Source organism: Octopus sinensis, unplaced genomic scaffold, assembly GCF_006345805.1.
Source record: "Octopus sinensis unplaced genomic scaffold, ASM634580v1 Contig13104, whole genome shotgun sequence".
Classification (NCBI taxonomy): Eukaryota; Metazoa; Mollusca; class Cephalopoda; order Octopoda; family Octopodidae; genus Octopus; species Octopus sinensis.
The window spans coordinates 152,432-176,274 of record NW_021832844.1 but is presented as its reverse complement, the minus strand read 5'-3'; the positions used below and the strand labels follow the sequence as shown (position 1 = coordinate 176,274).

General features: G+C 36.3%; 4 protein-coding genes across 4 annotated transcripts; 3 read left to right on the top strand and 1 right to left on the bottom strand.

Moving 5' to 3' along the window:
* The first annotated feature begins 2,105 nt into the window (after positions 1–2,105).
* On the top strand, positions 2,106–2,801 carry LOC115229584. The gene has a single exon (XM_029799913.1). It carries the CDS (start codon positions 2,106–2,108, stop codon positions 2,799–2,801), a length of 696 nt encoding a protein of 231 aa, XP_029655773.1.
* A 5,996-nt stretch (positions 2,802–8,797) lies between these two features.
* On the top strand, positions 8,798–9,430 carry LOC115229582 (tigger transposable element-derived protein 6-like). Its single transcript, XM_029799912.1, has one exon. It carries the CDS (start codon positions 8,798–8,800, stop codon positions 9,428–9,430), a length of 633 nt encoding a protein of 210 aa, XP_029655772.1.
* Positions 9,431–14,910: 5,480 nt separating this feature from the next.
* On the bottom strand, positions 14,911–16,128 carry LOC115229581 (alpha-endosulfine-like). Its single transcript, XM_029799911.1, has 2 exons — positions 16,085–16,128; positions 14,911–15,175 (listed from the first exon to the last, which is right to left on the bottom strand). Exons 1-2 carry the CDS (start codon positions 16,126–16,128, stop codon positions 14,911–14,913), a joined length of 309 nt encoding a protein of 102 aa, XP_029655771.1.
* Positions 16,129–22,027: 5,899 nt separating this feature from the next.
* On the top strand, positions 22,028–23,175 carry LOC115229580 (tigger transposable element-derived protein 4-like). The gene is made up of 2 exons (XM_029799910.1): positions 22,028–22,580; positions 23,108–23,175. The coding sequence occupies exons 1-2, from the start codon at positions 22,028–22,030 to the stop codon at positions 23,173–23,175; spliced, it is 621 nt and encodes a 206-aa protein (XP_029655770.1).
* The last annotated feature ends 668 nt before the right edge of the window (positions 23,176–23,843 follow it).

Genomic DNA, 23,843 nt, shown 5'->3' with positions numbered 1-23,843 from the left:
ACACTGAATTTTCTTGATCGGTATTGACTGATAAATTTAGCTGATAACAATCTGCTCAACGGATCCAAAGTCAAAATAAACAACTGAGGAGACAGGGAATCTCCTTGGAGTATTCCACGTTCTATGTCAACAATTCCTAGATGCTGCTTTCCTAATTTGAGGGAGACCTTCCAATTTGGAATTATTGACATTAAAAACTTTGTTATCCATTCAGGAAGCCCGGAGTTTTTCAGAATCATTGCAAGGAATTCGTGATTGATTGAGCCAAAGGCTTTTTTTACGTCTACCCATGAAGAAAATAATTTGTACTCATGTGACCTGTCACACAACTATGCTCATTGCACTTGACAGCCTCTTATGAGACACTCAGAGTTAGATTATATATTTCCACATACTTATGGAGCAAAAGGCGCGAAATATCCGTGCCACTGGGCAATGTTAATAAAAGAATAACCGGCAGTGAAGACATGTTGCCAGATTTAACAAATAATTACATAATGGAGATCATTAAATATCTTCCTGACTGGAAGGCACCGGGATGTGACGGAATATATAATTTCTTCATTAAAAGACTAGAATCTCTGCATGAATTTTTATGTGTTGAAATCAAGAAAATAATCAACGGTGATTACATGCCAGAAAACTGGTTTTATACTGGAATTACATATCTAATTCCTAAAAAGAACGATTGTGAGACCCCGAAAGATTTACGGCCTATAACATGCATGTCGACACTTTATAAGTTAGTTACCAAGTGTGTTAATGGAAAACTGTCTGAGTTCATGGATGTATTTGGCTTAATTTCCGACAATCAACTTGGTACGAGGAGACAGTGTCAGGGTGCTAAAGAACAGGCCCTTATTAACCAATTCCTAAATAAAGAGTATGGAAATGGGCTATACTCTGCATGGATTGATGTCAAGAAGGCTTTCGATTCTGTTGACCACGACTTTCTATTTCATGTGTTGGAGTGCTCTGGGATACCTTTATGGATTGTTAACTTTGTGAAAAGGACTGTACGAATGTGGACTGTAAAGCTCCATGTTGACGGAAGGAGAATTGGTTCTGTAAAGTTGAGCCGAGGGATTTTACAAGGAGACTCGTTATCTCCGCAACTGTTTGTTATGGTGATGGACCCACTAAGCAGGATTCTTAATGCCATGTTTCCAAAGGTTCAGATTAATCAACAGGACCCAAATATGTTGACCTATTCTACTAATCATTTGTTCTTCATTGACGACCTAAAGATATTCGCTCTTAAAGAAGATGTAGTAATTAAAATGATGGAAGCTGTTGATGGATTCTTTAAAACTGTTGGCTTGGAGATGAATTCAGAAAAGTCAGCATCAAATGTCAAATCTTTATCTTGTTGTGAGATTTTGGAAGGAGTCAAAGGATATCGCTACTTGGGTGTACTTGAAGATGCAGGAAGTAATGTTCTTAAGAGTAAAGTAATGGATTCTATCCTTGGAAATGTAAAGGAAAGGATAACCATGCTTTCAAAGACGAAATTAAATGCGGTAAATTTATTCCACGCTATAAATGAACATGCCATTTCTCTATATAATATTACATCGGACTCATTAATATTGAACCTCATGAATTTGATTGTATTGACCGTCAAATACGACAACTTCTTACGACTCTCAGACTCCATCTCAAACCTGCAAATAAAGAGAGGTTATATTTAAATCGGAAATCTCTTGGGAGAGGACTTGCTTCAGTCTCTTTCAGAAGTGAACTGATACTTTTCCAGTTCATGAAAAGTTTAGAAAGACAGTCGACAGTATGCTTACGGAGATCGGGAATCCTGCGTGTGATACAAACAAATAAATGGCATATGGCCACAATTGCAGGATTTCTCGCCTCCAAGTGTGCAATTCTCGACATGGAGAATTTGGGTGTTGAGTTTATCAAAGATGCTCAAAGAAAATATTTGCTTAAGAACATCAATTGTAAAATGCTACATTCGGTTCTATTCAAATGCATGGACGAACAAAATGTTGATCTAGCCATCCTCAGAGTGGTTATCTAAAGGAAATAATGGTCCACGGAGTGAAGCATTGTACTGTCTCTTGCAGGATAGGATTTTGTTCTTCACATCCATGGGATCTTTATGCAGTCACTGCAAAAAATGCAAGAAAACAATTGATCATTTGGCTACGCAGTGTGGGAAGATGTTAAACAGTGATTATCTGCGGAGACACAATGAAGTTGTGAAGTGCATTCACCTTCATTTGTGTCGAACCTACGGTATTAAGAGAGGAAGCAAATTAAAGACTCATTCTGTTCAGTCCATGATATCGACGCAGAATGTTGAAATCAGAGTCGATATGTCAATCATGACGGAAACTAAAGTTCAATCCAACAAACCAGATATCTTCGTGTATGACAAAACCAAACAAGAGATAACCTTAATTGAAGTTGGCATCACGTCACAAGATCGCCTCAAACAAGTCGAAATCGAGAAATTTCATAAATATGATCTGCTCGCAAACGAACTTTCGATACTTTATGATGCAAAGGTAAAGATTATCCCGGTTGTCTTGACCTGGGACGGTGTTGTTTCGAGATATTTCAAAAACTATATGGACAAATTATCGATCGAAAAAGCCACAAGAACTTATATTCAATCTGTTGTTTTAAAAAGGACTCTAGAAAGCATGGTAGTTGAACACAGACATGGAGTGAGAGTATCTGCCGAAGAATACGCCTCTGCTGCTTACCAGCTTGCAGAAGTGGCATGCTGCCGTGACACGCCGGTGAAAGATATGAGACAAATAGAAAATCTATCTGACTAGGAGATGGAGAGTGAGGAGGAACTGGTTGCAAGCTCTTCTCCTAAAAGGAGGAGAGAGATTCCAATAATCGGGACTGAGAATCTAAATTAAATAGTCTAGCTTAAGTTAAATTTTGTTTCTTTTAATAAAAAGTTTCCAAATACTCAACAATTTTCTCATTTACACACTTTGTGACGAGTTTATAAAGGCATGGCATACAGGTAATTGGTCTGAAATCACTGGCTTCAGTGGAATTATCCTTTTCGGAATAAGATAAGTTATTCCGGTAAAAAACCAACTCTGGGGTTGACTGCTTCCAGTAATGATATTTCTGATCTCATCAAATAGAAACTTATGTAGGGAGTCCAATTTTTGATATGAAGAAGGTGTAAACTTCAAGCAGCCAGAAGCTTTCCATCTGGGGAAGAAATTGATAATCTTTAACAAAATTACATAATCTCAAGTACCCCTATATCGTCACATCAGGAACTCCTTCTATTGCAATAATATATACGCAATTAATTACATCATCTCAAGTACATAATTTCAAGTACCCGTATATCGTTACATCTAGGGAACGCCCAAATTGCATAATATAATACGCAATTAATTACATAATCTCAAGTACCCCTATATCGTCACATTTAGGGAACGCCCAAATTGCATAATATATTACGCAATTAATTACATAATCTCAAATACCCTTATATCGTCACATCTAGGGAACGTCCAAATTGCATAATATATTACGCAATTAATTACATAATCTCAAGTACCCCTTATCGTCACATTTAGGGAACGCCTAAATTACAAAATATATTACGCAATTAATTACATAATCTCAAGTACCCGTATATCGTCACATCTAGGGAACGCCTAAAGTGCATAATATATTACGCATTAATTAAATAATCTCAAGTACCCCTATATCGTCACATCTAGGGAACGCCTAAAGTGCATAATATATTACGCAATTAATTACATCATCTCAAGTACCCATATATCGTCACATCTAGGGAACGTCCAAATTGCATAATATATTAGGCAATTAATTAAATCATTTCTAGTACCCCTATATCGTCACATTTAGGGAACGTCCAAATTGCATAATATATTACGCAATTAATTACATCATCTCAAGTATCCCTATATCGTCACATCTAGGGAACGCCTAAAGTGCATAATATATTACGCAATTAATTAAATCATTTCTAGTACCCCTATATCGTCACATTTAGGGAACGTCCAAATTGCATAATATATTACGCATTAATTAAATAATCTCAAGTACCCCTATATCGTCACATCTAGGGAACGCCTAAAGTGCATAATATATTACGCAATTAATTACATCATCTAAAGTACCCATATATCGTCACATCTAGGGAACGCCCAAATTGCATAATAAATTACGCAATTAATTACATAATCTCAAGTACACGTATATCGTCACATCTAGGGAACGCCCAAATTGCATAATATATTACTCAATTAATTAAATCATCTCAAATACCCCTATAATCGTCACATCTAGGGACGTCCAGTTGCATAATATATTATGTGCAATTATACAAAATTACTCATCAAGTACCCTCATATCGTCACATCCAGTAAACGCCTAAATTGCATAATATATTACGCAATTAATTACATAATCTCAAGTACATAATTTCAAGTACACGTATATCGTCACATCTAGGGAACGCCCAAATTGCATAATATATTACGCATTAATTAAATAATCTCAAGTACCCCTATATCGTCACATCTAGGGAACGCCTAAAGTGCATAATATATTACGCAATTAATTACATCATCTCAAGTACCCATATATCGTCACATCTAGGGAACGCCCAAATTGCATAATATATTACGCAATTAATTACATAATCTCAAGTACACGTATATCGTCACATCTAGGGAACGCCCAAATTGCATAATATATTACTCAATTAATTAAATCATCTCAAATACCCCTATATCGTCACATCTAGGGAACGTCCAAATTGCATAATATATTACGCAATTAATTACATCATCTCAAGTACCCCTATATCGTCACATCCAGGAAAAGCCTAAATTGCATAATATATTACGCAATTAATTACATAATCTCAAGTACCCCTATATCGTCACATCTAGGGAACGCCCAAATTGCATAATATATTACGCAATTAATTAAATCATCTCAAGTACCCCTATATCGTCACATTTAGTGAACGCCCAAATTGCATAATATATTACGCAATTAATTACATCATCTCAAGTACCCCTACAGTGGGCGCAAAAAAAATCCGGTTTTCTTATTTTTCGAATTTTTCAATATAAATTTTATATTATTTTTTTTTAATTTAGTATCATTTTGAAATGTAAATCGAGTATGTTTTTAATTTTAAGTATTTTTTTATTTTTCATAGAGATATCTTGAATTTAATTTTAAAATGCGCAAAAAAACTCGGTTTTTTTAATTATTGAGTCTTTTATTCTCAAAAATTTGAAATTGTTGTCATTTTTGTTGTTGTTGGATGTCGTGTATTTCAGAAATTGTGAAAGGACAAATTATTCAACTTTATTTCCTTAATTGGACATATAAACAAATTTCAGAAGAAGTAGAAATTCCCAGATCAACAGTGGGAGATTACATACGTAAATACAAAAAATATGGAACAACACAGAGACTGTCCGGTTCTGGAAGACCTAGGACATTAAATAATGATGATATAAATACTTTATTGACGCTTGTTTCTGACAATCCGAAAAAATCTTCCCGTTGCCTGTCAAAGGATCTTCATTCTTTGACAGGAAAAATCGTCTCAAAACGAACAATTGGGAATTATCTGAAACAAAAGGAAATATATTCACGTGTGTGTCAAAAAAACCGTATCTGTCTAAAATTAATATCGAAAAACGATATTCCTTGTCAAAAAAATTTATCGCACTGAATATGACGTCATGGAAATCAACTATTTTTAGTGATGAATGCTGTTTCGAAATTTTTAATCACAAAAAAAAGGAATTTTGTTATAGGAAAAACAACAACACACGTCTAGAAAAATCGCACTTATCTCCAACTGTTAAATTTGGAGGGGGAAAAATAATGGTGTGGGGATGTTTCGGGTATTATGGAGTAGGCAATCTAGTATTATAAATGGAACTATGAACTCAGCAACTTATGTGAACATATTATCAAATAATCTGTGGGAGTCCGCTGCGAAAATGTGCTTGAATGAATTCATATTCCAACAAGACATGGCTCCTCCACACACATCAAAGATCACGAAAGATTTCTTTGCCGAAAGAAGCGTCAAACTATTGGATTGGGCACCGCAATCGCCAGATTTAATCCCATAGAACATCTTTGGGCATATATTAAAAGTAAATTGTACGAAAATCCTCCAAAAAATATGCATGAGCTGAAAGATAAAATTATCGAAATTTGGGAAAATATGCCGAAAGATCTAATACAGAAACTCATAAACAGCATGCCGAGAAGGGTGTACGATGTTTTTATGGCTAAAGGACGGCATATTAAATATTAATTTGACATTTTTTTAAAAAACCGGGTTTTTTTTGCGCATTGTAAATTTAAATTGGAAATATCTCTTGAAAAAAATAATGAAAATAATCAAAATAAAAAAATAAGAGTTACTTTTCACTAAAATTTAAGATTAAAAAAAAATATTATATCGCACAATATAAAAAAATAGAGAAATTAGAAAACCGGATTTTTTTTGCGCCCACTGTATATCGTCACATCTAGGGAACGCCTAAATTGCATAATATATTACGCAATTAATTACATCATCTCAAGTACCCCTATATCGTCACATCCAGGAAACGCCTAAATTGCATAATATATTACGCAATTAATTAAATAATCTCAAGTACCCCTATATCGTCACATCTAGGGAACGCCCAAATTGCATAATATATTACGCAATTAATTAAATCATCTCAAGTACCCTATATCGTCACATTTAGGGAACGTCCAAATTGCATAATATATTACGCAATTAATTACATCATCTCAAGTACCCCTATATCGTCACATCTAGGGAACGCCTAAATTGCATAATATATTACGCAATTAATTACATCATCTCAAGTACCCTATATCGTCACATCTAGGGAACGCCCAAATTGCATAATATATTACGCAATTAATTACATCATCTCAAGTACCCCTATATCGTCACATCTAGGGAACGCCTAAAGTGCATAATATATTACGCATTAATTAAATAATCTCGAGTACCCCTATATCGTCACATCTAGGGAACGCCTAAAGTGCATAATATATTACGCAATTATATTACATCATCTCAAGTACCCATATATCGTCACATCTAGGGAACGCCCAAATTGCATAATAAATTACGCAATTAATTACATAATCTCAAGTACCCGTATATCGTCACATCTAGGGAACGCCCAAATTGCATAATATATTACTCAATTAATTAAATCATCTCAAATACCCCTATATCGTCACATCTAGGGAACGTCCAAATTGCATAATATATTACGCAATTAATTACATCATCTCAAGTACCCCTATATCGTCACATCCAGGAAACGCCTAAATTGCATTATATATTACGCAATTAATTACATAATCTCAAGTACATAATTTCAAGTACCCGTATATCGTTACATCTAGGTAACGCCCAAATTGCATAATATATTAAGCAATTAATTACATAATCTCAAGAACCCCTATATCGTTACATCTAGGGAACGCCCAAATTGCATAATATTTACGCAATTAATTACATAATCTCAAGTACCCCTATATCGTCACATCTAGGGAACGCCTAAATTGCATAATATATTACGCAATTAATTACATCATCTCAAGTACATAATTTCAAGTACCCGTATATCGTTACATCTAGGGAACGCCCAAATTGCATAATATAATACGCAATTAATTACATAATCTCAAGTACCCCTATATCGTCACATTTAGGGAACGCCCAAATTGCATAATATATTACGCAATTAATTACATAATCTCAAGTACCCTATATCGTCACATCTAGGGAACGCCTAAATTGCATAATATATTACGCAATTAATTACATAATCTCAAGTACCCCTATATCGTCACATCTAGGGAACGCCCAAATTGCATAATATATTACGCAATTAATTACATCATCTCAAGTACCCCTATATCGTCACATCTAGGGAACGCTAGGGAATGAAGGTACTTGATTTTATGTAATAATTTTGTAGTATATTATGCAATTTGAGGAGGTACCTAGATATGAGGATTTTGGGGTACTTGAGATTATGTAATGAATTGCGTAGTATATTATGCTATTTTGGGAGATTCCTAGATTTGAGGATATTGGTTTACTTGAGATTATGTAATGAATTGCGTAACATATTACAGTGAATCCTCGCAAATTGGCCACCTCGCAAATTGGCCAATTTTTAAATTGGCCAATTTTTTCACAATTTACTAAGAAAAAAATTAATTTTCTTAGTAAATTGGCCAATTCTCAAATTGGCCACAATTTTTGAATTATTATTTTTTTTATTAGAAAATAAACTATTTTTTTAATCACATGTCTTATAAAATTCTCGTGGACGTTATACTCGGCTCACTTTTCTTGAAAAAACACAAATTATAAACTACAAGGAAGAAAATGACAGTGTTTCGTGTCAGCTTCTGGCTGACAGATTCTCACATTTATTCCACAAGACGATCTCGAGAAAGACGATCAATAATCTACTGCTTAATAAAGACTCTATTTTACGGGATTCGAAAATCTATCAAAATTCGTATAAAGCTGCTCACAAACCAAAATTTCCTACGCTTGAAGAATTGATCGAATGGATGGATACAATAGAGTCTAAAGGTATTAATTGAAAACCAATTTTTAGGTGGTTTTTTGAATGATTCCTTAATATCGTGTAAGGCTGCGCATTTTGCCGAAGAGCTACAACTTAGTAACTTTAAAAATTCTAATGGATTTCTGGCAAAATTCAAAAAGAGACACGGTTTTAGAATGCTAAAATTACATGGAGAGATGCGAACAGATAAAGTAGTTGACATTAATTCTTTTCGTGAAGAATTTAAAGAAATTTCTAAATCGTATAAGCCTGATCTAATTTATAATTTGGATGAAACTGCATTATACTACAAGCTTATTCCATCGAAAAGCGTATGCAGAAACCGATTCCAAGGATACAAAAATTTTAAAGACCGTGTGTCTATTATGCTTTGTTCAAACATGACCGGAAGTCATAAATTGAAACCTGTGATGATTGGAAAACCAAAAATGCCTAGATGTTTTAAAAATTTTGACTATGGATGTCTTGTCTCATATTATAGCTCACAGAAAGCTTGGATGACTGGATCTATTTTTATTGATTGGATTATTAGCTTTGATCTCCAGCTTAAAATTAAAAAGAAGAAAATTTTATTGCTAATAGACCACTGTCCTGCACATTCTATTCCTCAAAACTTGGATTGTATTAAGATTTTATTTTTTCCTAAAAATTCTACTGGATTACTACAACCAATGGATATTGGAATTATAAAAACCTTCAAGACTCATTTCATGAGAAGAAAGCTACAGTACTTAACTGATTTGCTGGAGACTGAAAATATTCTGTATACAATTCATACAAAAAATTGACATTAAAAGATGTAATTTTGTTTGTTAATATGGCTTGGGATGACGTATCTACTGAAACTATTCAAAATTGTTTTAAGATTTTAAATGAATCTAATCACGAAAATACATTAATTGAACATTATGAGACTGAAATTGAAAGAACTGACATTTTCGATCCTCTAATGAGCGAAGATTTTCTAAATATCGAAAACACAGAAGATCAAGATATAAACGAAAATTGTTTACAAGAGGATCAAGAGTCTGAAATTAGCGACGAAGAGACAAAAATCATATATCCACTCGATAGAAAAGATATTGCAAAGACATTAACTAGAATAGAAAGGCAACTTTACTGTAATGCAGAAAATGAGAATGATGTTTCGCTGATTACTGCAATAAGAAAATACAAAGAAAATGTAAAAAGAGCAAATAAAAAGGAATTAGGGATTGAATTTTATTTTAATAAAATTTAAACGTGTTTATTTTATTTTTTAAATATTGATTTTTTTCAAATTGGCCATTTTCTCAAATTGGCCATAAAATCTCTATGTACCAAAAATGGCCAATTTGCGAGGATTCACTGTATGTAATTTGGGGAAATCCCTAGATGTGAGGATACGGGGGGACTTGAGATTATGTAATGAATTGCGTAGTATATTATAAAATTTGTGGAGGTCCATAGATGTGAGGATATGGGGTACTTATTTATTTTATTTATTTATTAAAACACCAAGACCACGCTAAAAACCGAACAAATGTCACGTGATCCCGATGTACTCAACCAGAGACCTCATTTTCCACGAGCCCACACAAGATCGCACAGGGCGGCAGGCCGTTTTTGGCGGAGCAGTCGCTGATGGGCCCAGCTTCAGCTTGATGAGGTCTTCCAGAGAGGCTGGACCGGGGCGTTGGCTATCAAGTGACCAACGATCGGTTAATCTGAGGGCCCTTTGTTGGGCCTCCTCGATTCGCCTCCTGTTGTACCACGATATCCGGGACCCCATGATCCGCAAGCGTACGCAACACAGGGTTCGAAGTACTGGCGGTAGATATTCGCCAGTACCGGGTGCGACCCGTTTTTCCAAATACCAGATAGAGTTCGCAGAATGTTCAGTTTATGTTCGCATTTGCGAAGGAGGTTGTCCACATGAGGGGAGAAACAGAGGTGCATGTCGAGGGTTACCCCTAGGACCGTCTGACTCCCGCAGAAGGGAACGGATATATTGTTCAGCTTTAAGTCGACTGACGTCCTTCCCAATCTTTTATCCGAGGTGAAGGTCAAAGTACCCCGGAACCCTTTGAGGTACTGGTTCGCGGATTTCGTGCAATAGAGGCAGATGGTCGCTTCCGATATCGGGCGGTAAAATTGTTTTACTAACCCAATTTTCCATTCCAGGACTGACCAGAGCAATTCCTAGCCAGTCTCATCCGCCTCGCGAGTCGATTCGATGTGGCTCACTTGAAGATCGTACTTCCAGCCCGAGGTCTTCAGGAACAAACCATGCACGTTGGTTACCCTAAACCCAAGCTCTATGTGCTTGGCATTCAGGTCCCCAACAACCATCCTCTTCGGATGCTTTCAAAAGAACTCCCGTATGTGCCAGGAACACGCTGATTGTGATGTATAGATAGCTTTCAGAACTCTTCAGAAATGCGAGAGCTTAGTTCTGTGGTCGAGAAAGGAGATAAATTCTGACCATTTTTTTCTCTCAAGCTTTGCGATCATCTGATTGATTTTCTCGCTGAGGACTGACAATTCATACACGTTTGTGCGATTGCTCCTTTTTTATTAAGCGTCTTTTTTGTACGAGTTCCACTATTTCTCTGTTGAAAAATGGTCTTTTATTTTTGTGGAATCTTTTTGTCACATATCTCTTATCAACCGCTAATAGTGTCGATGTTGGATAGCGGAGTCCAGTGAATTGGATAGCGGAGTCCAGTGAGTTATGGCCTCCTACAAAGAAATCTTTGAAGGCAGCTTCGGTATCTTGACGATAGGCGGATCAATTTTTCTGTTTGCAACTGATGATATTTTTTCGGAAAATGTTCCGAGATGATAGAAGAATAATTGAAATGGCCTGATGGAAGATCATAAATCACTGACCAATTTACACGAGAGGAGATTAATGGGGAGCAGATGTATTAGTGTCGTTAGGTCTCAGAGCACACCTTGTGTGTAAGTGTGGGTCGTTCAATATGACTATATTTTCCAGTTGCGACATTGGTTGATTTGAGAGCGGTCATCTCGGATTATTTAGAGATTGTTGAAGGTCTTTTAATTGCTGTAAGAACGCCTTTCAAACAATACCACGTAAAGGTGACCCACGTCATTGCTTCAGTTAGTTTTGTAGTTTATCATTTATTTAAATACTAACAGATAATTGATAGTTGTTCAGTTTCAGTTTTCGTTATTTGTAGTGTTTTATTAAAACAAGCTCAAACGATTCAATTAGAATAAATTATTAATAAATATAAACGAACAGACACCGGTTTCCAGCATCCCGCGCGTCACAAAACGACGTGGACTGGCCAACGACCCTCACCGACCGCAGGGTCCGTCAACATTTTCAACCAAATTGACTACATCGTCTGTCGAGCCGGGGAAAAATCGCTTCTCCGAGACTCAAGGTCTTATGGAGGTGCAGCTACTTACAGTGATCATAAAATTGTCTCTGCCAAGTTTGCTATGAAGACATCAATTGACCTACGACGAAGGGGGCCCAACGCTGATGTAAGGATAAGGCATAAAATCGAACAACTGTGCTCATCTACGCTGGTCAGAGACAACTACCAACTGTCAATCATGAAATCTCTTGGAAACATAAATGCCGAACTTTCTCCAGGAGGTGCCTGGGCGGAGACAATGAAAGGGATCTCTTGGCAGCCGACGAGGCAATTGGCCTTCGGTCGCAAGTACTATGCAACAAAGGTATACACTCTGATCTCCCTGCCCTCATCAAAGAACAAAAGGAGCTAAGACTACAACTGGAAAACACATCTGATCCGAAGAAGAAACAAATCTTACAGAATAGACGTTCATCTACCCAGAAAAAAATCAAAATGTTGAACAAGACAAACTTCACTAACAAACTCGACTTAATAGCTGCAGGAATTGAACAGCTAAAGGACTCTTCAAAAATGTTTACGGCAATCCGCCTACTCAACAGGAAAAAACAAACTAACAAACTCAAAATCCATGACAGCAATGGAAGATTCATCACAAATCCCAAAGAGCAGGCTGAATATATAGCCTCGTATTTCGAGAGTATATTAACCGCTCACGGAGAAATATCCGATTACACCAGCGGATACACCACTCATCTCAGCCTACCTATCACCACCGGTGAAGTATCAACTGCAATAGCCAAACTTAAAAATGGCCGCTCCTCTGGACCGGATGGAATAAATTCAGAACTGTTTAAATACGGACCGCCTGCACTAACAGACAAACTGGCGGAGCTACTCAATGGTATGTTTATGAAAAAGGAATTCCTCGGTCTTGATTCCGGATTATTAATACCGATCCAAAAGCCTAACAAGCAGGCTGGGCCTGTCGAAAATCTACGCCCTATAATCTTGCTAAACACCTTACGGAAACTTTTGGATTAGTTACACTGAACCGAATAAGAGAACAAGTGGACACTATCTATCCCCGAGTCATAGTGGATTTAGGACAGGAAGATCCACCGCCGATGCTGTCTGGGCCCACAAGTGGTACTGCGCTATCACCCAGAGATACAAAAGTGCAACAACAGTCCTGGGAATAGACCTGTCTAGGGCCTTTGACACGGTACGCCGTGGTCTACTCCTCAAAACTGGAACAATTCCTGGACCCTGACTCTGTCAATATGATAAGAGTACTACTATCGAACACAAAGCTCAAGGTGCGGGTCGGCACGGCGTTTTCCCGTGAATTCACGTGCAACGTCGGTACCCCTCAGGGAGACGCCCTCTCGCCGTTGCTATTCGTGATCTATCTGGAGACGGCACTACGAGACCTTCGAAAATTCTATGCTGGCAATATCGTCGAAATTGTATATGCAGATGACGTCGACTTCGTGTCAGACGACAAATCGGCCTTACTTCGACTCCTTGAAGTGGCACCTGCTGAGCTGAACAGATGGTTCCTTAAAATGAACGTTGGAAAAACCGACATCGTTGAAATCATGAGGATGGAGAGCAGCTCAAGTGAAGCCTGGCGCAAAACGAACAAACTCGGTTCTCTACTTGGGGACGGCCATGATATTGTCAGAAGAAAGGCTCTCGCTTGGGCCACGATGAACAAGATAAAGAAAGAGTGGATCGGCAAACGACGACTCTGTACGTCACTTCGTCTGAGGATGTATGAAGCCTTTGTCAAACCAATCCTGACATATAATTCGGCGACCTGGGGAATGTCTAGTACTGAACAACGTGGACTCGATTCTTTTCACCGCAGGCAACTTAGATCCCTACTGGGATTGAACTGGCCTATAAGAATCAACCAGGAATCGCTATACAATAGATGCAGAACTGGCCCTCTGAGTGTGGAAATCGTCAATATGCGGTGGAGGTTATTTGGCCATATTCTACGAATGGACATGCTTGCCCCAGCTAACATAGCAATGGAGGGCTACTTCCTGAAAGAGGGATCGAGCTTCCGTGGACGTCCACGTGTTACGCTGCCGGAAACACTTGACGGAGACCTGAAATGTGTGAAAAAAAGGCTAAGGAGTGGTGAGGATCTGGACGAGCTGAGGAAACTCGCTCACGACAGAGGAGGTTGGAGGAGGCTGGTTCAAAGGATTGTTTTTAATGCTGCACGAGTAAAATTATAACTAATATGATTCTACGTATGTTGCAAATAATAATAATAATAAACGAACAGAGGAAATCATTTGCTGTGGATGATTGCGTCGTCGTATGGGAAAAGCTGGGATTGCCATTTGCCATCTGATGTGACCTGCCAATCGGAGTGGACGTCGAAAGTCCACGCCAATACGTTTTCATGGCTAAAGAAAACCATGGACCAGAGAAGGTTGGCTTGTTTACAAGCGGGCAGCCAGCCCCTAAGCGGCGCATGGCTAAACTGTTACCCTTGTAATACAACTGGCTGGCTTCTTAATGATGAAGCCTTAAGAATTGGAGTTTGTCTGCGCCTCGGTCTACGCGTCTATGAAAAACACCAATGCCGGTGCGGCGTGTGGACTGACGAGTTTGGATATCACTCCCTCTCATGTCGAAACGGAATTGGACGTTCCTCACGGCATTCCGAACTGAACCAGATCATCTGTCGATCTCTTCGAACTGCTGGATTCCACACACAATTGGAACCTGCAGGGATTTTCGTAGAGGACGGAAGAAGACCCGATGGGATGACCACTGTGTTAAGACCTAAGAGTCAAGACCTTTCACGTCGCTGCAGAAAACCTACAAAATACATGTCATTAGATTTATTGGCAAAATTTATTTGCCCTATCACTTGTCGAATATAAAAAAGAAATTTTAGAGAACAAAAATCATTAGTTGTGTTTATCTTTTGAAACATTGGGATCCATTATACAAGTGTCAGACAGCTTACGTGGAATATCTGCAGGAGTGGGGTGCTGAGAGCCTGTGGCATTTTTTAAAGCTGCATCTTTATCGACTCCAGGTTTAAGTTGTGCCTTGGCCATGTTGTAGTCTCCTGAGTCGAAATATATGTTCTGTCTCCTTAGTTTTCTTTGGATTATAGAAGCATGGTTAGGTGGGAGATTTTCTTCTGGAACAGAAGTTTTGTCAGTTTCTCTATATTAAGAAAATTATGTGACCAACAACCTCAAATCCATAAGAACTAAAGCGCTAATTTATTATATGTTATTAACATAATTTAAGTAATACTAAATCAGATTTTACCTAAATAATTAATGTCTAGAAATATATTTTTTTAATTAAATAAACCTATAACAGTTTATTTTTCTCAAAATAAATACATTTCTCACTACGAATACATTTAAAATTAAATTTGATATTGTTTCTTATTGTAAAAATCAACTGTACTTAGGAATAGTGTCATAACAGGTGTCTTTTACTACTTTGGTGATCTTTCCAAGTTGGATGAACATTATACTACACATTGTCTAACTAATTTTCTGGCGTCAGAACAAAATTGATAGTTCATTTTTGGATTGTTTTTGCGGTCAGAAAAATAATATTATATTAGTCAATTGACGTTTATTATTTTGATCTTGTCAAAAAATCGAGTGTCAGTCAATTGACGTTTACTGGTTATATTTAAATATGCCTTTGACTCGGACTATTAATTTGTAACTCTCATTCCTGCTAGTGTGGATCAACGATAGATACATACGGGCTTCATGTCCGCAGGTTATATACCTCGCCATTTGCTCTTAACAAAATCATGCTTGAGGCCCTTGAATAGGTTCGGAAGTCAATTGATTTTAAGAGAGAAAATTCTTTTGTGAACTTAACTTTGAAATCTTATTATTTTTTGTGTGATAATATGAAAACTGATTGGATTGAAGAGCATAACAATTTCTCATTAGAAACATGAAAGACAGGAAAAGTAACATTTCGTGATCCTGACTCCTCACGAGTACCCGTGCAGGAGAGCAAGAGGGCTTCCATGCCTGTAGAAGTTGAAAGCTTGGCTTTTGTTCAACGCTCCGTAGTGCTAGAGCTTTTTTTCAGGCTCACCTCAATCTTCCTGTTATTGGACCAGGAAATGGAGTTGCCCCCATAACGTACATGCATACGATAAACAAGGCACGATGTATTGGTTGTATAGATATCCAAGTACTGGGTGCTTTTCAAACTTCCAAAGTCAAGAGAGACACTTTAATACGTTGGTTTTTCTTTGGGATTTTGTTAAGGAGTTCTCCAAGTGTGGAGAAAAGCACATGCCATCGAAAGTAACTCCTAGGATTTTCAGAGTCCGGCCAAACGTAATTTTGTTGTTGTCCAGGGTAAGAACCACTGACTTATTCTGTCTAAAGTGAAGAGGTCGCTGAGTTTTTTAGGCAAGTTGATAAGCGGTTAGCAGTGATACTATTGTGTAATATATTTAAGCTTGTTGTAGCCTTGACGAAACACCCAAAATGGCAATGGCGATGTTGTCAGCATAGAAAATCAAAATATGTCACCGTCCAGACCGGCCGGGGCGCCAGATCGGTCAGGTCAATTATCTAAATACAAAACAAATATTTTTCCTACAAAACATTTCATTGCAAAAAAATATTGATAATAAAAAAATAAAATCTTATTAATAAAAAAGTTCTAAAAAGTTGAAAAGATTAGCATTAATCAATGGTTTTAGTTGAATTAACTCGAGACACCCTCGAAAAAATTAGGGAGTATTTGGAATCAGGCCACCTTGATGATTCCTTGAGTTCGGAAGAAAGGGCACGAATACGGAGATATGCCAAAAAATTTAGTTTCAAGGAGAACAACACCTACATTTCTAAAAATGGCCCAAAGTTGCGTTTTTTTTGTATTGAAGACACTGAACTTAAGTTAAAATTTATTGAAGTAGTGTATTTGTTTATTTAAATTAGGCTCCACGAGTGCATCAAATGGAAATTTTGGATGCTATAAAACATGCGTGGAGAAAATAGCAATGACGAAGTTGAAAGTGGCGATGAAATTTTAATACGCCATGATGGGGATGCAAACCCGGGTTATAGAAAATACCCATTATACGACGAGATATCTGCACAAAAATATATTGTGAAAAATAGGGATCGAGAACTCGTAACGATAATTAATGAAAAGGATGAAAAAGATCAAAGGAATCATATTAGCAGAGTAAAAAAACTTTAACTGCAAATATTCATGGGGTTCGTTCTGTGTTTTTTCTCGTGTCATATTTACTTAATTGTGAAATAATTGTGCCATTGTTACAAATTCGACGCGGCCGAAGGCCGCATAGGGAAAAATATTCACATTGAATCATCCGGCCGTAGGCCGGATTGTATTTTAGAGTTTTAATAATAAAAATAGAAATTTACAACATTTTTAAAAATTAAAAATGGATTTTTCTAATAAACTTTATTGTTGAGAATTGTTTGGCTAACCTTGGTTAAAGCGTTTTTAAATAAAATGCAAAATCAATACGGTAATTATCTGGAAATGGCTGGATGTTGGTTTTTTATGAACTCAGTAACTTCAATATTTTGGCAAAAATAATACTAAAATCAACAAAAGAATGAACAGAAAAAGAAAATAACTTTCGAAAGGTAGTTTTTATTAAAAATTTTATACATAACCGATCTGGCGCCCCGACCTATCTGGACGGTGACAAAATATCATTTTCGTTAACTGGCAGAGGCATTTCACCAGTAAAAAGATTAAACAGGATGGATGAGAGCGGGGAATCTTGCGGAACCCCGTTTGGGAGGAGGCGTGATCTTGAACTCGATTAACCAATGCAAACACGGCCTCTCCAACCACCGAGAAAGTTTGATATCCATAGTTTAAGATTGGATGAGATTTTTGATGGGATCTTCGGGATAAAATTTTTTTTCGAAAATTGATTGGGGGACCGAATTTTTGTGGTCTTTGTGTGAAATTTTTACGTAAAAATTCATAAAATTGTTGAGATTTTTTTCTTGTGGTCATCTTCCGATCTTTTATCCTTAGCGCAAGTCGTTTCCCGGATGGCCTTATAAATTAATGCTGTCGAACTTTTTCTGTTCATGGAGGAAAGCACTCGGGACTATTTCTTTCTCTGTGCATAAAGCTCCTTGTTTCTTATTTCCTCGTTTAAAACCTTCAATTTAAGCATGACCTTTAAAGTTGGTTTGGTAAACTTTTTGAGTTGAATCCTTTCTTTTTTTAGGCGTGCCTTGCCAACCTTTCTCGAGAATTTTTTTTGATGTTTTGAAGCAGACATAGAATGAGCCACCAAGATAGAACTGTTGACGTGGGGAATTATTTTGTCCAGATAAGTGTAATTGTCCAGAAAAAAGATTCTGCAGGTATTGATCAGTTAGATTTTTGTAAAGAGTCAAGTCCGTGTGTTTGTAGTTGATTAAGCATTTCTTCGGGCGACAGTTCTTCTTAAGTCTAAGATACAGTGAACCCCCTTATTGGGGCGACCCCGGACGTGGGGCACCCTCGGGTTTTGGGGCAATTTGAATTTCTATTAGGAGTTTTTCTGTTTATTCTTTATAAGATAAACCCCGTTATGGGGCATTTAATGTTTTATGTATTTTTTAGTTATAATTTTTGAATTTTATTTTATAATAACTAATAATAACGTGTTTCTGTTGTTATGCCGAAGAGAATTTCTGTCAAAGACAAATTAGAGATTGCAAAGGCTTTAAAAACGAAAAATATGTCTGAAAGACAAGTTTTAAACAAATTCAACACAAGCAAAGGGACTATTTCTAGAATCAAACGAGAAATATGTAATTTTGATGGATGTGAAGGTTCTGAGGGCTTCAGAGAACCCGATAATAGTGATAAACATTCATTTCTCGACAAGGTCGAAATTATATCAGTAAAAATCTCTGGTATAGAAAATGACAACGCATTATATGACGGAGTTATGAAATGTCAATCTATCAAGGAACTAATTTTTTCAATTAATGCAATGGAAGATGGCATTTTGCAGCATGCTCCAGAGATATTAAATGAATTTTATAATTTTAAGAAGTTGACAATGGATCGATTAATTCAAAAGTACAAATTCGGAGCGAAAATAACGAATCATTTCCCGACAAGTAAAGACTAAAATTGTTAAATGAAATCAAGAATAAACATCTTTTGGTTTTAAATTAACAAAACGTTAGTTTTTTTCGTTAATATTAGAAAACCCCTTTATCTGGGGAAACCCCTGTTTTTGGGGCACTAGGTGCTCCAAAAAGAGGTTAGACTGTAATAGGATTGTGGTCACTGCTGAAATTATAGGCAAAGTCGGCTTATCATTTGCCCTGTAGAGGTTCTGTCGATTGCTGTGATCCGAGGGAACGGCTTCGCCATTCGCGAGGCTGGCCGGGTGTCTCGTGAGGCCTTTAATTAGCTTAGCTATCTTTTTACTTTTAGATATTGTTATTTAAAAAAAATTGATTAAAATCTTGGTTTTCAAATTTTCTTAAATGAGTTTAATTTGTAAATACTATTGTGGTGTATTTGATGTTAACAAAATCTATGCCACTGGCTCTTGTTATTACCATAAATAATTTATCCTTATGAGCAACCAAAATTACGAACGTGTGTATCGACTATCCTCCAGTGGATACTGATTAGAGTTCAAATCGAATGAGGACCTGACATATTTTTCCTCTGCCATGGATTCATATAGCCCGTTTGGTCTTAACGGGCATACTTTTCGACTCGCAGAAGTTAGAACTGCATGACTTATTTTGAAAAATATCGCTTTCTGTGTGTAAGACGCCGTACTTTAAGAACATTTGAGGTCATCTCTAGCAGTCCAAAAAGAAGTGTGTTAATTTTGGCTCAGACGAGATTGTTGATCTTTTCGACAAAACAAGAAGATATGAAATGAAGTTACTCTTCGAGTGGATACTCCGCTTAATGACTTGGAGGCTAACTCGACTGAGACAATCGGCACTCTGATCAAACAGAGAATAAAGTTTTTCAAGAATGATAGAAACTGTCCTGTCCAATCTGTCATGACGGACGACACACAGTAACGCACGTCGTTTTGGATTGCAAGTATCTCACCGCTATAAGAAAATCTTATAAAATTAACTCACTCTTTAACTTATGGTGTGACCCTAAGAGGTCTTTCGGTTTTTTCGTGCCGCATTCCTCCCAATTTCAGGGGCGAATGGGGTTAAATAAAATTGAGGGTTATGTCATTCATAATGAGCCTTGTGATTTTATTTTAAGTCTGATTATTAACCAACGGAAAATCTCAAATAAATTCTCCTTTAATGACCTAACCACTGACAATAACCCAATCTTAATTGTTAAGTCACAGTCCAGATGTGAGTCACGTCGGCGTAACTTATGTCTGGAAAAATCAGCCATTAAAATGGGATAAAACAGCTTTATATTTTAGCAAGACAATGCCCCATGTCATACTTCGCAAACAACAAAGGAGTATTTTTCTGCAAACAAAATTAATTTACTCGATTGGCCGGCACAATCCCCCGATATGAATCTCATTGAACATATTTGGTCAAAAATTAAATACGAATTATCGAGGGATGATACAGAAAATCGACCAAAAAAGAAACATCAACAAAAGGATAAAATATTAGAAATTAGGAATAAAATTCCAATTGATTTTATTCAAAAATTAATAACTTCGATGAAAACTCGTAGTTTAGAGTTATATAAATCGAGAGGAAAGCATATTCCTTACTAATATTTTATTTTTTGACATTTGTCCGGAATTTGTTGTCTTAAAAAATCGGTTCTTGCTTTATTCTCAATATTTTCAAAAGATTTATGGATAAATATTTTAAAATTAAAAAATATAGATGATATTAGCATGCTTAAGTTTTTAATTTAATAAAATTGATAATAAAAATGACGATTTATTATTTGTCCGGATTTTAATGTCGAGGGGTGTATGATGCAACTCGGTAATAGACTAGCAAAATAATTAAAAAAATGTGCTTATTGTCAGGTATTTAGTTAACTTATTCGATTTCAGTTTAAAAAATTGCTAGCTACTAGGTCGGTTATCACTCCTATTATTGCAAAAGGCCCAAGAGATAGATACATTGCTGATTTGATCGATTTAAGAAGATATTCAGAAATAAATAGCAGCTTTAAATGGGTATTTATTACGATTTATCCAGATTCTCGTTTTGATTGACTCTTTTTCAAAATATGGGGTTGTAGAACCTGTTAGAACCAAATGCGCCACAGAAATAGTACCTAGTATTGTAAACATTTTTATGATCATTTGAGCTCCATTAATGTTGCAAAAAGATAATGGAAAGGAGTTTAAAAACAATATGATGGAGGAAATGTGTGCAAAGTTTGGCCCTAAGCACATTTGTGGAAGACCACGTGTCCCTTGGATACAAGGTCAGGTAGAACGGTATATTTAATTTGTTAAGTCTTTCTCGTATGCTAATATAAGATTCTTTAGGCCTATTTTACTTCAGGCAGGAGATAAATTTATCATTTCATTCCGCAGTTATTTTCTCTTATAAAGACCAAGTTAATACAAAAGAATCATCACAAGTGCCGTTCAAATTCAGAATCATGGGGAGAGGAAAGTACAGTAAACATCGGTTAATTGCATATCGGTTAATTGCATAAATCGGTTAATGGCATAAATTCATGTTTAAAACCATAACTTATATGGTTTCCATTGAAAAAATATCGGCTAATTGCATATCGGTTAATTGCATACTCTCATTGGGAACATTTACTATTTTTTCTTATAAAAATTTTCGCATAATTGCATAATTATAATTTGTAATTTTAAAATTTAATTATTATTACACATGTCATCTTCGTTACGTCGTGATCTTACATTTTCTCAAAAATTGGAAATAATCAATTTGTTTATTCAAGGAGGTCAAACTCAATCAGCTCTATCTGCAAGATTTAACTGTTCTCAGTCTCAAGTCTCACGGATTTTGAAGAATAGAGAAGAAATTATGCTATTGGCTGAATCTAATTGCATCAATTTGAGTCGAAAAAGACGACGCGATGGGAAGAAATGTTAAATTGTATTTTATTCCACCAAACACATCCGCATGCATTCAGCCATGTGATATGGGGATCATAAAAAGTCTAAAGCACAACTACAGATTGGCATTTTTACAAAGAGTGATTGCCGTAATTGATTCAGACGATGCCTGTCTCAAATCCGTTGTGAATTCTATCACTCTTTTGGATGCGCTACACATGCTCAAAATGGTTTGGAGGGAAGTCAAAATAGCAACAATTTACAACTGTTTCCGTAAGGCTGGATTCCATGAGGAAGTGGGGGAAAATATGTTTAGTGACATTGAATGTAACGAAATAACGATGGATGTTGCTAATGAGGATGAAGAATGTATCGGAATCATGTACGATGAAGAAATATGTTTAATGTCAAGAGATATTTCTTGTGAAGATGATGAGGACGATGAAGATCCCATACCCGTGAAAACAACCAGTTCGGAGGCTATGGGTGCATGCAGATTAATACGCCAGTTTCTTACTAACAGCGATTTAACAAGTGAAATGGATATGGAAAACTTCTATGAACTAGAAAAAAGTGTCCTACGCCTTTGCCAGAAGACTAGACAGTCCAAAATTAATGATTTTTTTAAACGTTTTTGATTATTTTCTTTTCTTGACTATTAAAAAAATTATTGATTTTTATTAAAACATCGGTTAATTGCATATATCGGTTAATTGCATAAGATTTTCCGTGGACAAATGTTATGCAATTAACCGATGTTTACTGTATAATTCAAAAATCAACACGCACATGATTACCACGTTTTGGCTAGATACCAGATAGCTAATTCACTATCCTCTCAAAACAAATGAACGCAGTTTTTTAAACTTATTTATTCATACAGTAAACAATATGAAGCCAATCAAATATTTCTGACTTTCCTGCACTAATTCCCTGTCTCGACTGAAGAAACTAAAAAAATTAAGATAACTTACATTTTTCTTGATCAAATTACGATTCTTCATTCTAAAACACATGTGATCATCACCCTGACACTTCCCGTCAAATAATATCTCTATGTATAATTTATATAAAATCACCGTTCTGAACATATTTCTCAGAACTGTATCCAAACCGACTTTTAATTACATTCAGTGACTTGCGCAAGTTCCTAAACTTAACAAGATGAACAAAAACCTTCCAAGATATGGAGTTAAATTAGGCTTCAATTGATTGAAGAAACTGTTCTTTGTTATCGGAGATATTTTGAGACGACGAAGATATGAAATCTCAAGAACAAGAGGATTTCTCGTCTAAAAACTAAAAAAGCCAACAACTTACAAATGAACATTTAAACAAAAGTGGAACAGCAGATAGTTCTGGCGCGAGTTCAGTATCGTAGGACCTGTCAAAATATATTTTCACGAACGAGGTGCCAGTTGACTCTCCGGCAATCATTCGTTTAAGCTATTATCAACAGAACATAAATACATGTTTGGCAATTGCAGCAATCAGTTTGTCAACTGTGAATATGTGAAATGACTTGACTCCCAGAATCCCCCTAATTCCGTCCTCAAACTTGTTTGAGTCAATCACTTTCGTTATGAATTGCTGGATCAAGCCTATGCATCGAATATAACAAATTTCCGGTTTAGTACACTCTGAGAGTAATTCAAGCTCTCATTACCTGTGTCGTATGAAGGAATTAAGCATGCTGCCCTTTGTAGTTGTGAAAGACGACTGCACAACAGTTCGTATATACGAAAGAAATAATACCAATGTTTCCCACAATGAAATAAATCACTTTTTTGAACTTGGCCATTTTGAGCTAAAAAATATAGACAAGACTAACTTTTA

Excerpts from the sequence above, each read along its gene's own strand:
- LOC115229582 (XM_029799912.1), top strand. The coding sequence starts at position 8,798 with ATGCTAAAATTACATGGAGAGATGCGAACAGATAAAGTAGTTGACATT.
- LOC115229581 (XM_029799911.1), bottom strand. The coding sequence starts at position 16,128 with ATGGGGGCAACTCCATTTCCTGGTCCAATAACAGGAAGATTGAG. Across the intron at positions 15,176-16,084 it reads CCAATAACAGGAAGATTGAG|AGAAACTGACAAAACTTCTG; the intron begins GTGAGCCTGAAA and ends TTCTTAATATAG.
- LOC115229584 (XM_029799913.1), top strand. The coding sequence starts at position 2,106 with ATGGGATCTTTATGCAGTCACTGCAAAAAATGCAAGAAAACAATTGAT.
- LOC115229580 (XM_029799910.1), top strand. The coding sequence starts at position 22,028 with ATGGGAAGAAATGTTAAATTGTATTTTATTCCACCAAACACATCCGCA. Across the intron at positions 22,581-23,107 it reads CTTCTATGAACTAGAAAAAA|AACTGTATCCAAACCGACTT; the intron begins GTGTCCTACGCC and ends CATATTTCTCAG.